Source organism: Haliotis rufescens, unplaced genomic scaffold (assembly GCF_023055435.1).
Source record: "Haliotis rufescens isolate VD_foot unplaced genomic scaffold, xgHalRufe1.0.p SCAF_85, whole genome shotgun sequence".
Taxonomy (NCBI): Eukaryota; Metazoa; Mollusca; class Gastropoda; order Lepetellida; family Haliotidae; genus Haliotis; species Haliotis rufescens.
Window position 1 is genome coordinate 1,017,850 of NW_025964378.1, and position 14,779 is coordinate 1,032,628.

Here is a 14,779-nt window from a genome sequence, read left to right on the forward strand (position 1 = left end):
ACTCATATAATTTTGATAATTGTTACTAGGCAACTATATTGTAAGATAGGTGTGTATTAATTGTAGAAACATACACCAGAAAATATGGACTGCCATGAAAGTTTTCAAACTAAGTACAGGGCGCTTATAAACATTACATAAGCATTAGGGCATTTGGTCAAGGGCGCTTATTGTTCTGCTTGAGTACAGCGAATACGGTGAGAGATTGCGAAGTCAAGGTGGTGTGTATTTTACTGTGCAGAGTTGTCAGAAACCTTTGATTGTGGATTCGAATCCCGGTTCACCCCGATTATGTTTCTAGGTTTGTCAGCACCATACCTGTGCTTGTGGGCACCGAAGTGGTAAACGTCTGAGACCTGCATCACTTCGGGCTTTCCTCCCACATTAAGCTGACATGCCTTGATATAACTGTAATACTGTTAAAAGCGGCGTTAAACCCACTCACTCACTCACTCTCTTTAGTCATAAGGTTAAAGAGATATTGGAGCTTACCAGTTGTTTGTTAAACTAGAAAATTGTTAATCAAGCTGATTTCACAAATAAATCAAGGCAGGTAAACATGGTAAATACCTACTACTTTTTGATGTTTTGATATTGTTTGTTTGTTTGTTTGTTTGTTGTTTAATGCAGCACTCAGCAATTTTACAATTAGTAAATGATCTGCACCATTGATGTGATTAAAATTAAAAAGAGCATAGTCTGGATGTTTACAAACACAAAGGATATACTCAACAGTGAGTGAGTGAGTTGGGTTTAACACCGCTTTTAACAGTATTCCAGTTATATCACGGCATGTCAGCTTAATGTAGGAGGAAAGCCCGAAGTTATGCAGGTCTGAGACGTTTACCACTTCGGTGAAACCCACAAGCACGGGTATGGTGCTGACAAACCTAGAAACATAATCGGGGCGAACCGGGATTCGAACCCACAATCATAGGTTTCTGGCGTGCCCAAGGGACGCAACTCTGCACAGTGAATCGCAGCGTCTTAGACGACTGGGCCACCCGTGCCCCCATATACTCAACAGGCAAGTGTTTCTTTTGCTTCAGGTTCAGGAGACTGTCGACCAGGACCCGAAATGAAGGCCCCCAAAAGCAAGTGGGCACGACCTGCTGCCCCTGACCTTGACCCCAAGACTGACACAGTGACCTTTCAGCAGTTGGACGTGGACAACTATGTGGGTGAGTCGAGTCACCTTCATGGCAGTGAAGGGATGGTTATTAAATACAACAGTTAGCTGGTGTGTCCTGAGCCACCACTTCCTCATGATTTGCCATGCCTACAGGTGGCGCTATGCTACATCTGCTATTATGGGAGGTAACTCTATTAGTTACTGTTCTAGTTGTTGTGTCTTGTGAACTCAAAATCTGAAGATGCAAGTATCGCATGTACCTAAGTATCAGTGACATCATAGGTATTGGTGAATCGTTACAGCCCTGGATGTATTCACGTACTCTCAGGATGCTATAACACTGACAGTCTCGTCGCTGTCAAAAATATTTTACATATTTGTTTCCAGAATAGAAATGTCAGTTATGTGTGACATGCCTTCTACAATTTTTATAAATTTAATGATTCGAACAGCCGTGCCTTTTCATGTCCCACTGAACTCGAAAAATGTAAATTATTTGTTTCCGCATGCTCAGTATGTATACGTCAGGGGTAGACACTGTTGGTCAAATGCTATAAGTCCTCAACTCATTTCAGACTAGTTGTTTGTGTAAAGTAGTTAGATTTTGGTAGGAGACAGCTTGTCTATCTGCATATTCACTAGTCTCAGACTTAAAGGACCGCCTCTGTGGTCTAGTGGTAGAGCGTTTGCCCGGAGAGTGGAAGGTCCAGGGTTTGATCCCTGGCTGCGTCATACCAAAAGACATAAAAAATGTTGTTACCCTGTCTGGCACTCGGCACTAAGGAGCTAAAATAAGGACTGGTCTGCTCGGAGTCAGTATACTGTGTCTGAGTGAGATATTCATGTTAAACTATGGCATGGTATCTCAGTGGCGAACACTATAACATCAGCATCAGTCCGGACTAGTACAAGCAGACACACACACACATGTGCATGCACGTCGCTATGTAAGTGCAATAATCTTGGATGCGACATTAAACCTGATATTACCTCACCTCAGACTAAAAGACTGGAGGTGTGTATATCCATGCGTATATTTTTCCTCCAGTTAAACCCTTTACACCATGTTAAAGCTGAAATCCTGTTCAAGCTCATTTCTTCTGCTGGGTGTGTAAATACGCATGGTGATCGTATTATGAAAAATAACATGTAAGAACAAGTGTTGGTGGTGTTTCTGTCCCCCAGGGAAGCATCTGGCCGGCATGCCCGGGGCCACACAGGGCCCAGTGCCCATCATCCGGATGTACGGGATAACACAAGCGGGCAACAGTGTCATGGCCCACATCCATGGATTTGCTCCGTACTTCTACGTCCCAGCACAGCCGGGCTTCAAGGAGAAGGATTGTGGGACATTTAAGGTGAACATGGGACCTATGCTGGTTGTTGTGGTGAAACTGCAGGTTCTGGGTTACCCATGTGTTTGAACTGCATGGGTTTATCTGGACCTGCTTACAGGATGATATTCGGCCCAAATTCTTGAGCAAATGTCAATAAAAATTCCCACATTGGAATAAAGACAATTCCCAATTCATTTTTATATAGTTACCGTATTCGACGTAATAAGCGCCCATGGTGATCTCAAAATTAGAAATAGGGGGCTCATATTAGAATATACTTTTGGTGAGGAGAAAAAACAGAGTTGAAAGATTGTAAATTTCGTGGTTTTTGCTGACAGCCTGAAATGATACTAAAGAAAAGGCGGTGCATATTATACACGACAGAAATATTTTCCAGAGTTTAATTGCCCATAATTATGGGTGCATATAACACACGAGTACGTATTATACACAATAAATAAGTCTTGTGTTCATTGATCAATCGGAAGGGGTGATAATTGGGATTTTTCACTAGCCAATATATTAGCAAATATCGCCGTTGGCGCTTATTACAGCGGGGTGCTTATTACGTTGAATACGGTATATGACTAATGATGATAATGTCATGGCATTGTAAATGATAGAGATACCTTTCTCCCACTGGTAACAAGACTAATTTAGAGGAAGAGACTTTGATGCTTGTTTTTACATAATTGAAATGTTAAAATACCTCGGAAGTTTGGAAAATCAGAACTTTACAAAAATCCCAATTTTGAACAAAAGAGTGATATCTCCTCTCCCCCTATCCCTTCACCTAATTTAGAATCCTAGATTTAGAATCCTAGATAAATCCATGGACTGTATATTTGTTGCAGTATGCATGTCAGTTGTAAGGCACCGACACAGGGGGCCCAGCCATCGTTTCAAGTTTCAAAGACATTGGTCCTGTTACGAATGAGTTCAAATTTAGGGACTTGCATTGCCAATGTTTCAGATATGGCAAAGATTAGACTTAATGAGTTCTGAATAAAGTCATTGACATTTATACATTTATCAGATAAGTCAGCTGTATTGAAGATCAATAATTACTACTTTAAACCAGAGGGACCTGTCAAGATCTTGGTAGAGAATAGGTCTTCAGGAACCCATGCTTGTCGTAAAGGGTGAATGTGCTTGTCGTATGAGGTGACTAGGCTCTTGGTCAGGCTCGCTGACTTGGTTGATGCATGTATTCATATCCCAGTTGCATAGATCGATGCTCATGATGTCAATCAGTGGGTTGTCTGGTCCAGACGGATTGTTTACAGACCCCTGTCATATAGCTGGAATATTCCTGAGTGCAGTGTAAAACAACAAAACTTAAACCAGAGGCTGTCAGCCACTTGTAGTATAGTAACCATGGTAACCATGATAAGATGAAGAAACTGTAACTTGGTTCCCGCTCCTGATGTGGTGTTTGTGACGATTGTTGTTTGTGTAGGATGCTCTGGAGGCGGCTGTGAAGAAGGACATGCGGTCGAACCGAGAGGGCGTGGTCCAGGCGGTGCTAGCTGTGGATTGCGTCATCCGAGAAAGTATGTGATGTCATCGTCACTGCCATGTACCCCTATTGCTAACTGTCAAGCAACTAAATTGGGAACCTGTGGATATTGCGTGTTAGAATTGGTCCATACCTACCAATGCTGGCCGTAAGAGGCGCCTTAATGGATGAGGTTGTCAGGTCTGTGACTTGGCTGAGGAGGTGTCATTTCTGCCCGATCGGTGGGCATGGATCGTTGCTCTTAATATCAATCACTCCATTGTCTGGTGCCTACTTGATCTCTCTCTCTCTCTCTCTCTCTCTCTCTCTCTCTCTCTCTCTCTCTCTCTCTCTCTCTCTCTCTCTCTCTCTCTCTCTCTCTCTCTCTCTCTCTCTCTCACACACACACACACACACACACACACACACACACACACACACACACACACACACACACACTTGATCCTGCCATTTTAGGATCAAAGTGCTTGAATGTTTTTGACAGTTCTTGAAAGGTGCTGGAATGTGAAAAAAATCGTTCTGGCTATAACAAAATTGCCACTGAAAATTATTATCAGTTGAGTTTTAATGTGTTGGTTACTTCCTGTAAGACTGTCTTCTGTCTGTTCGAGTTACGTGAGTTGATTCCTTCACGCAGTGTATTACTGAACATAGTTTAATTAACGTTGTCATGAGTGACGCTTGAAACTCTGGACTAGTTCCCGTCCTGCCACAGACCAAGTGGAGGATCCCTGTATCTGAGAACCAGCCAAATTGTGTTTAAATCATGGGGGAGTGTGTTTTGAATCGCGCTTTGGTTTCAAAGTTGGGTGTGCGAAACAGGAAGGAAGATGATGGTATGATCGGGGAGAGTGTGAAGGGCTCAGATTACATAAGCTTGCAAGCAGTGTACATCACACTAGAATCCAACAGGGATAGGTAGTCATCCAATCTCATTTAAATCAGACCTTAGTTCTCGCTACCGCTAGACAAAGATCTGAAGACATCCCATTAGGGGTCATGTCAGAATGACCTTTCATCCGACCAACCAGAGCATCGCTTACCAGATTATGAAAGTGACAGTCGGAATGTGATTTCTAATCGTACAACCTCGAAAACATTTACACGGGGTATTCCGAAGGATAGTTACAGGTTTAACGACTGAATCCATACAATCTAGACCATCTATTAGCCATTCCAGATTGCTCTTTTGTTTAGGTTTCAAATTTGTAATTGAGAATTTGTCAAAATATGTTTCGAAGCGTAGTCGTCAATTTGAAATTAGTGCCGTAAAGCACCAGAAAGCTGCCTTCTGATTGGTCATTCTATTGGTCGGTCAAAGTTCGCGCAAGGTCGGTCTGACATGACCCGTAATTGGATGTCCTCAGATCTTTGTTTAGCGGTAGCGAGAACTAAGGTCTGATTTTTATGAGATTGGGTAGTCATCAAATTTATCTCATCAACATTCATTCATACAGACCTGGAAAAGATGTCTGAAGTTTCACTGAGTAAAACGCATGGATTCAGCCATTTTGACAGCTAGCAGACGACGCAAAGGAATAGTTGCTTCCCTGAACCAATGCATTCAGATAAACATCAGTTCATTTCATTCAACAATATTTATGCAAGATAAGCAAGTTACCCAAGGTGTTCCAATTGATTTTATGAGCAGGCTACATGGAAAATAATTGTCTTCTCCTTAACCAATCAGAAGCTAGTATTTTAATGTAAGGTGAAATAAATAGCTATCCCTGTGAGATATTACTGTAATATAACTTAAGCAATGTTTACCCTTGAAGATTAGGGTCCAAATAGGTCTTCAGCAACCATGCTTGCTGTAAAAGGAGAATATGCTTGTCCTAAGAGGTGACTAATGGGATCGGGTGGTCAGGCTCGCTGACTTGGTTGATGCATGTCATCAAAGCCCAATAGCGTGGATTGATGCTCATGATATCAATCACTGGATTGTTCGGTCAAGACTCAATTATTTACAGACTGACATCATATAGCTGGAATATTGCTGAATGCGCGTCAAACAACAAACAAACAAAGATCAACAATGTTTATTTGTTTGTCTTTGTGTTATGTTAAAACCCGTCTAATGTCAAAACTTGATTGTTTTCTGGGTTTCTGCAGTGAAGGAGAATTATTTGTTGCTACCTTCTGTCATGTTTTCAGGCATCTATGGTTACCATGGCAACAGAAAGATTCCCTTTCTGAAGATTACGGTTGCGCTGCCTCGTCTTATCGCCCCATCCCGCCGGCTCCTCGAGCAAGGCTTTGTGTGCCCGGGCTACAGCCAGTATGGCTTCCAGACCTACGAAAGTAACATAGACTTCGAGATCAGGTGAGATTACATGAAGATAACTGAATATATATATATATATAGTCAAATATAAAATTAGGAACTTTAACTTTAAAAACTTTAACTTTGCAATTTGCTTTTTATAGTTTTGTGTGGTGGAATATTGTCTTATTTTGTTTACCAAGTAGCTTAGATTTTCGACCTGTGAGGATTTCGTGCTGATTAGGGTCAAAATTCACACAGGCTTGAGAAAGCCTTAAATTTGGCAGTCAGGCCTGTAAAATGTCAAAACATGTTAAAAGGGTTAATCTCGCACCCATGGGTTTAGGTCTCGATGAAGTGAGAGGCAGCAAGGAGATGTCCACTTATGGTATGGTCGATGCTTGCAAGTCTCAAATTGTGGAGGTTATATCAACCACAGATCACCCTGTGTTGACGTTTGTCTCCAGTTATGTTTATTAAATAACCACCAGCCCGTTTCCTTGATTAGGCATTGTGTTAGATGTAGAATTGTGATTTATTTTGTTTCTTTGTTTGCTCTCACCAATATTCCAGCTATATAACCGTGGTCTCTAAATAATCAAGTCTGACCAGACAATCAAGTGATTGATATCATGTGTATCGATCAATGCTATTGGGAAGCAATGACATGCATCAACCAAGTCAGCGAGCCTTACCACCTGATCCCGTCAGTAGCCGCCTACGACAAGCATTGTCGCCTTTTACAGCAAGCATGGGTTGCCGAAGACCTATTCTAACCCAGACCTTCACGTCCGTATCGACTTTCATTTCATTATATACCAGTTTATATACCAGTGAATATCTGGGTTAGAATTGGTCTTCGATCCCTGGCCACGTCATACCATCGTAAAAGACAACTGAGGGGATCGGGTGGTCAGGCTCGCTGACTTGGTTGATACATCTCATCGATCCGAATTGCGTGGATCGATGCTCATGATGTCAATCACTGGATTGTCTGGTCAAGACTCAAATATTTACAGACCGCCGTGATATAGCTGGAATACTCCTGAGTGCAGCGTTAAACAACAAACAAACAAACGTCTTATACTGTGTATGAGTGCTGTGTGTATTCATGTTATACTGCGGCATGGTATCTAAGTGGGCTAGTACTACAAAACCGACATTAGTCTGGACTACTACAAGTAGACACACACACACACATGCACATCGCAATGTAAGTGCAAGAATCTTGAATGCACCACAAGACTCCCAATTCACCACATTTCCTCTGCCCGTTTCCAGGTTTATGGTTGACGCCCATGTTGTTGGATGTAACTGGATTGAGATTCCCGCGGGGAAATATGTCCTCCGTACCAAGGATGCTAAAGATGGCCGACTTCCGCCTATGTCTCGCTGTCAGGTCGAGTTGGACGTGTCGTGGGAAGATTTTGTGTCCCATGCTACAGAGGGGGAGTGGTCAAAGGTCGCCCCTTTCCGGATCCTCAGCTTCGACATCGAGTGTGCTGGGCGGAAAGGTAATCAATACCAGTGTTGTCTCGCCACAGAACAATATTGTGTTTACTCCTATTAATAACTGGGCGGTCGGGTAGCCTAGTGGTTAAAGCGTTTGCTCGTCACGCCGAAGACCCGGGTTCGATTCCCGACATGGGCACAATGTGTGAAGCCCATTTCTGGTGTCCCCCGCCGTGATATTGCTGGAATATTGCTAAAAGCGGCGTAAAACCATACTCACTCACTCACTCACTCCTATTAATAACTGTAGGCAATGTAAACATTAGAAGTAGAATTTAATTTTTAAATGTATGAGTAAAACGTTGCCTCAAAAACATACAATACGAGAAAAAAGGTTAAGTAAATGCTTTAGTTGTTTAAGGTTTTTTTTGTAGGTATGAACAACGGTACCGTAACACCAGTTCAATAGATTTATTCACAAAATGTTTGGTTTACAGACCTCTTTCCTCCAACGGTTTCTCCATAGTTTCTACAGATTTTGAATAAAAAACACAAATTAAGTGAAAAAAAATACATATTTTAGAAAATCATGTATATAAGGTTATTAACTTATGAATTAATATTACTTCTACTTTGAAACAAAATACCAGTGGAACAATGCATCCTTTACTTTATCTTAATAAATTTTCAAATTGGTATCGATCATTGTCTGTTTTGCTATGAGTGCCGCCATCTTTGAACCAAGTGCACTTGATGGAAATAAACCTATTGCATTAGGGGTAATATATATCAAGCAGTTGCTCAGAATGGTCAATTAAAAAGTTGAAGACCTTCGTCTGTCGATGTCAACTAAGACGAAGGTGTAAACACTTCATGTTAAATTAACACAGCGGTGACCATGTCTTCCTTCCTCAAAGAGGGACCCGTCATTTGTTCTTTGTAATGTGTGTGAGGTCGACTTTGTCTGCTCGTGCACTGGTAAAAGTGTCTTCTGACAAATAGCTGCAACATTTGACAGATTCTTAGTGAACAAATGTAGTATCAAGTAAAGGATAAACAGGTCTGGGTTTTAACTGTCATGTTTGGGATAACGCTTTCTTAGTAAAGTCCTAGTACTTCTTTGGGTGGAGTCCAGTCCAGGAATTGAACCCACCCTCTCAGTGAGTGAGTGAGTATGGTTTTACGCCACTTTTAGCAATATTCCAGCAACACCACAGCGGGGGACACCAGAAATGGGCTTCACACATTGTACACGTGCGGAATTAAACTCAGGGTCTTCGGCGTGACGAGCAATTGATTTAACCATTAGGCAACCCACCACCCCCCCCCCCAAACCTCTCAAAGTGAGGCTACTAAACACCAGCACACAAATTAGCACATTCGTCCACTTTCCCCTTTCCGTAACCAGCAAGAAGACTTGTCCCCCTATCGATGAAAGTTATGTGTGAAAATTCAACAAAGCAATTAGAATGCATGTCGTGAGTACTTCAGTCAAAAATCCCTCAGGAATAATATTTTATTTTGCACATGTCTTGCATCTTAAAATATACCCTAGATACAGTTAAATATGTTCAATCATACTGTATAAATACCAGAAGTCCCGATGTGTTTTAAATAGCATCTGGAATATATTTGAAATGGGGAGATATACGTGAATCATTATGGAACGAGATGATAATTCTTTTAACTATGCCCGTTTCGCAAAAATGACCATGAGAGGGGAATGAGTCGTGATTTGGCTTGTCTGGAATACCACAAGCTGATCACGAATGAAATTAGCAATCTAAACTAGCAAGCGAGAGGTAGCGCTTCAATGTAGTAGACACTGCAGTAGAGTACATTATCATTGATTATTTTTCAATGTTGATACGCATGTTGAAAATGGAATTGTAGACGTATTGGGTTTTGGTAAATTTTCTACATGTAAATGCAAATCCTTCTTGGTGATAGGTGGCCCAGTTGTCTAAGGCGCCGCGATTCACTGTGCAGAGTTGCGTCCCCTGGAAACGCCAGAAACCTATGATCGTGGGTTCGAATCACGGTTCACCCCGATTATGTTTCTAGGTTTGTCAGCACCATACCCGTGCTCGTGGGTTTCACTGAAGTGGTAAATTTCTGAGACCTGCATCACTTCGGGCTTTCCTCCCACATTAAGCCGACACACCGTGATATAACTGGAATAATGTTAAAAGCGGCATTAAACCCAACTCACTCACTCTTGGTGATAGCATGTGTTAAATTTAAAGCTTGTTAAATCTTTTGTTTTTAATGCAGGTGTTTTTCCGGAGGCTGACAAAGACCCTGTGATACAGATAGCTAACATGGTGAAAAGACAGGGGGAACGTGATCCGTTTGTCCGCAATGTGTATACCTTAAACACGTGTGCGCCAGTTGTGGGGTCAGAGGTCTTGTCCTTCAAGACCGAGAAAGAAATGTTGGAGGTAATTATCGGTCAAATTCTCGGTTCCAAATTGAAATGCAGTGGTTGACCAAGAAATGGGTACATGTACTAAATAGTGAAATCAGTAGATGACCACACAAGATCAATGAATAATCATAAAGTATATTGATCCAGTTTTAGGTTTACAATCAGAGCAGGGTCATAATTGTGACAGCAGCTTTTAGTATGATTAAGGAGAGAAATTTTAAGATTGTCCAGAATTTTGTCGCTGTTGGGGGGTGAAGCAAAACAGCAGGGTCACGATACATGGGTCACCATTCCATATGTATCGCGATATGCATACATACATGTCAATTTGCATGGCAACTTCTTGACAATAAATATTTCAGATCAGGTTCAAAAGGAAAAGCTAGCTCTATTGTTAGTAATGATTTTGAAATGCTAATTACTAAACATCTTGCAACATTTGACTGACAAAAACACTGGGGGGGGTAATTTAATTAGAAGTAAGTAATATATTTCAGCAATTGTATCGTCTTGTATCGAAACAGAAAAAAACATAGTCACATGACATACCTGTCTCTGTTCTCGAATCAGGAAGAGTGGTGGAAACTGGCAGTAATTTGTTTTTTTCAAATAGGTATCCCATTCACACATGGCTAGTAGATAAGACACAAGCCAAGAAAGGCCTCATATCACCCTCTTGTTGCCCTATATGTACAACCAAGGGTGTTAACTCTAATCGCTTCCTGTTATGTTAACATCTGGCCTGCATTCAACATTTTCCTAGCGTTACCATGGTTGCTGTCATTTGCTGCAACCAACAAACACTACAAATACTTTTGCAACAGTTTCTACTGCCACCAATATTACTTACACATAACAGTTGTCATACACAGATCCGACCGCCTCCGTGGTCTATTGGTAGAGCGGCATGGTATCTCAGTGAGCTAGAACTATAAATTGGCATCAGTCCGAACTAGTACAAGCAGCCACACAAACACACACACGTACATGCACATCGCTATATAAGTGCAATAATCTTGAACGCGACGTTAAACCCCATTTCACCTCAGCTCATACACAGATCCAATCTCCCTGGAGGAATTCTAGGGAGAAATAGGCTATCAGCACCCTAAGACAACCACTAAAGATTCTGGAGCTGACAGGGGCACAGGTGGCCCAGTTTTCTTAGGCCCTGCAATTCGCTGTGCAGAGTTGTGCCCCTTGGGCACGCCAGAAACCTAGTAGAGTACATTATCATTGATTATTTTTCAATGTTGATACGCATGTTGAAAATGGAATTGTTGACGTATGGGGTTTTAGTAAATTCTCTACATGTAAATGCAAATCCTTCTTGGTGATGAGGGGCACGGGTGGCCCAGTCGTCTAAGGCGCCGCGATTCGCTGTGCAGAGTTGCCAGAAACCTATGATTGTGGATTTGAATCTCGGTTCGCCCCAGTTATGTTTCTAAGTTGTCGGCACCATACCCGTGCTCGTTGGTTTCACTGAAGCGGTGAACATCTGAGACCTGCATCACTTCAGGCTTTCCTCCCACATTAAGCTGACACGCCATGATGTAACTGGAATACTGTTCAAAGCGGCGTTAAACCCCATTCACTCGCACTGAAGCTGACAGTGTGTGACCTGGCTGATAGTTGGTTGTTGTATCCTGGCTGCAGGAATTGTTGCTCATTCTATCAACCACTTGTTTTCCTGACCCTCACTTGTTTATAGACTACAAGCACTCTACTGGAAAATTGCTATTTCAGTTATCACCTCTGTAAACAACCGTGAAAACAATTAAGAGATTTAATCTGGTAAATCTATGAAAGAAGGACTTTTCTTCCAAATAGAGCCAACTCAATGTTCGAGTTGTCACTGGTACTTGTGCTATATTTGTTTGTTGAATTCAATAATATTTTAGCTATATGACGGCGGTCTGTAAATAATTGAATCACCACCAGACAGTCCAGTGATTGACATCATGAACATCGATCTACACAATTGGGATACGATGACATGCATCAACCTAGTCAGCGAACCTGATCCTGTTAGTCGCCTCTTACAACAGACATGGAATGCGAAACTGTATATGAATACTGAGTATTCACGTGATGAAGGGGCAACATGTAGTCCTGAAACATTGTGACAAAGAATGAAGAAGTTGTTATTCATAAATAAATTCATGTATTCATGTTCTTCCAACTTTTAATTGACTATCAAAGACCTTAACTCAAATTAAGAAGACATTTAACAATTACATCCAACTTGAATTCATCTCGGCATCCATCCACATAATATATGCAGATATAAATTGAAAAAATGATTTCCATATTTTCAGAAATGGGCAGCATTTGTCCGAGATATAGACCCTGACTTGATCACCGGCTACAACATACAGAACTTTGACTTCCCGTACCTGATCAACCGGGCTGCCCACCTGAAGGTGCGCGACTTCACGTACCTGGGCCGCATCAAGGACATCCCCTCTGTCATTAAGGAGTCCATGTTCCAGAGCAAACAGATGGGGAAGAGGGAGAACAAGGTCATCAACATTGAAGGCAGGACGCAGTTCGACCTGCTGCAGGTACGTGTGTCCTGAGTCCTGTGTCCCAAGCCCCGTGTCCTGTGTCCTGTGTCCTGAGTCCTGTGTCCCAAGCCCCGTGTCCTGTGTCCTGAGTCCTGTGTCCCAAGCCCTGTGTCCTGTGTCCCAAGCCCTGTGTCCTGTGTCCCAAGTCCCGTGTCCTGTGTCCCAAGCCCTGTGTCCTGTGTCCCAAGCCCTGAGTCCCAAGCCCTGTGTCCTGTGTCCCAAGCCCTGTGTCCTGTGTCCCAAGCCCCGTGTCCTGAGTCCTGTGTCCCAAGCCCCGTGTCCCGTGTCCCAAGCCCTGTGTCCTGTGTCCCAAGCCCTGTGTCCTGAGTCCTGTGTCCCAAGCCCCGTGTCCTGTGTCCTGTGTCCCAAGCCCCGTGTCCTGAGTCCCAAGCCCCGTGTCCTATGTCCTGTGTCCCAAGCCCTGTGTCCTGTGTCCTGTGTCCTGAGTCCCATCTCTCTGTGTACCATGTAGCCAGTAAACATCAAGTTCCAAATGCTGCTTAATACCACAGGAGAGGTGAAATGGGGTTTAACGTCACGTCCAAGATTATTGCACTTATATAGCGACGTACATGTTTGTGTGGCTGCTTGTACTAGTACTGATGCCGATTTATAGTGCTAGCTCACTGAGATACCATGCCGCAGTTTAACATGAATACCCCACTCAGACACAGTATACTGACTCTGAGTCGACCAGTCCTTGTTTTAGCCCCTAAATGCCGAGCGCCAGACAGGGTAACAACAAGTACCATCTTTTAACGTCTTTTGGTATGACGCGACCGGGGATCGAACCCCGGACCTTCTGCACAGCGGGCAGACGCTCTACCACTAGACCCATAATGCAAAAAACTTGCATAACTGCACTTCTTTTAGCAAGCTAGTTATTTTTCCGGTTAGTCCTTCTGTAAAGTGGGTAAAAATTGTACTGTATTTAGCATGCTTCTTTCCAAATTGTAAAAGATGTAGTTAAACCTGATGGGCTTATAACTTTGACATTAAGGTAGCTGAAGCCATGGGACTTTCTGTTTCAAAGTTGTACTGCAATGGTCATGTGTCTTTCCCAACTAAAAGTAATGTCATTAAACTGGAAGTGTGTGCAACTTCTTGTAAGGTAGGTTGAGATATAGGACTAAATTGTACTTCATTAGACAACATTAGGTCACAGATGAATACAGGTAGATATTGATGAGGCACCTGATTCAGTAAAGTCAAAATGCCACATTAATCTTGATGCATGTTGCTGTTTGAATGTTGGAATTTTCTTTAAGTTGTGTTGCTATTTACAGACAGTGCACATGCTCGAAGTGCGAGGTTTGGAATGATACAATTAAGACAGTTGGAAACAATGGTACATGCCAACTCACTTTATCACTTTTATTTCAGATATTGCTGAGAGACTACAAACTGCGGTCATACACCTTGAACGCCGTCTCCTTTCACTTCCTGCAGGAACAGAAGGAAGATGTCCAACATTCCATCATCACAGATCTCCAGGTACGACAGGGTCATAAAACACTTTCATCCTTGTACTTATGGCACTGGACCTGTGAAGATCCGGGTCAGAATTAGTCTTCAGCTACCCATGCTTGCCATAAGAGGCGACTGCTTGTCGTAAGGGGCTACTAACGGAAACAGGTGGTCAGGCTTGTTGATGCATGTCCTCGTATCCCAATTGCATAGTTCGACATTAATAACTGGATTGTCTGGTCCAGACTTGATTATTTACAGATCCCCGTCATATAGCTGGAATATTGCTGAGTTCGGAGTTAAGCAACAAGCAAACAAACTTGGGGCACTGGCCCTGTCTGTCTAAGGTGCCGCAATGCCCTGTGTATATTTATGACACCTAGGAATACGGAAAAAACTATGGTCGTGGATTATATTTCCAATATTCACCCTAATTAATCCTTTTTGTTTTTGAGGGCCATAGCCATGACCATACTCATGGGGTTCTACCCATGAAGATCCGGGGTAGAATAGGTGTTCAACAACCCATGCTTGCCGTAAAAGGCGACTATGCTTGTCGTAAGAGGCGACTAACGGGATCTGGTGGTCAGGCTTACTGACTTGGTTGATGC

At 42.5% G+C, this 14,779-nt stretch overlaps 1 protein-coding gene across 5 annotated transcripts in view; it reads left to right on the top strand.

Annotated features, from left to right (window-relative positions):
• LOC124146912 (DNA polymerase delta catalytic subunit-like) overlaps positions 1–14,779 on the top strand; it is a 42,024-nt gene that overhangs the window by 5,155 nt on the left and 22,090 nt on the right. For all 5 annotated transcript variants that reach the window (XR_007219498.1, XM_048390161.1, XM_046517469.2 and 2 more), the window contains exons 4-11: positions 1,050–1,181; positions 2,318–2,490; positions 3,929–4,022; positions 6,146–6,314; positions 7,536–7,768; positions 9,981–10,147; positions 12,453–12,698; positions 14,085–14,195. Coding sequence is in view for 4 of the 5 variants with exons in the window: in XM_048390161.1 (XP_048246118.1) it covers positions 1,050–1,181; positions 2,318–2,490; positions 3,929–4,022; positions 6,146–6,314; positions 7,536–7,768; positions 9,981–10,147; positions 12,453–12,698; positions 14,085–14,195 (1,325 nt within the window). In the remaining variant the exon portion in view is untranslated. The remainder of the gene's footprint in view (positions 1–1,049; positions 1,182–2,317; positions 2,491–3,928; positions 4,023–6,145; positions 6,315–7,535; positions 7,769–9,980; positions 10,148–12,452; positions 12,699–14,084; positions 14,196–14,779) is intronic.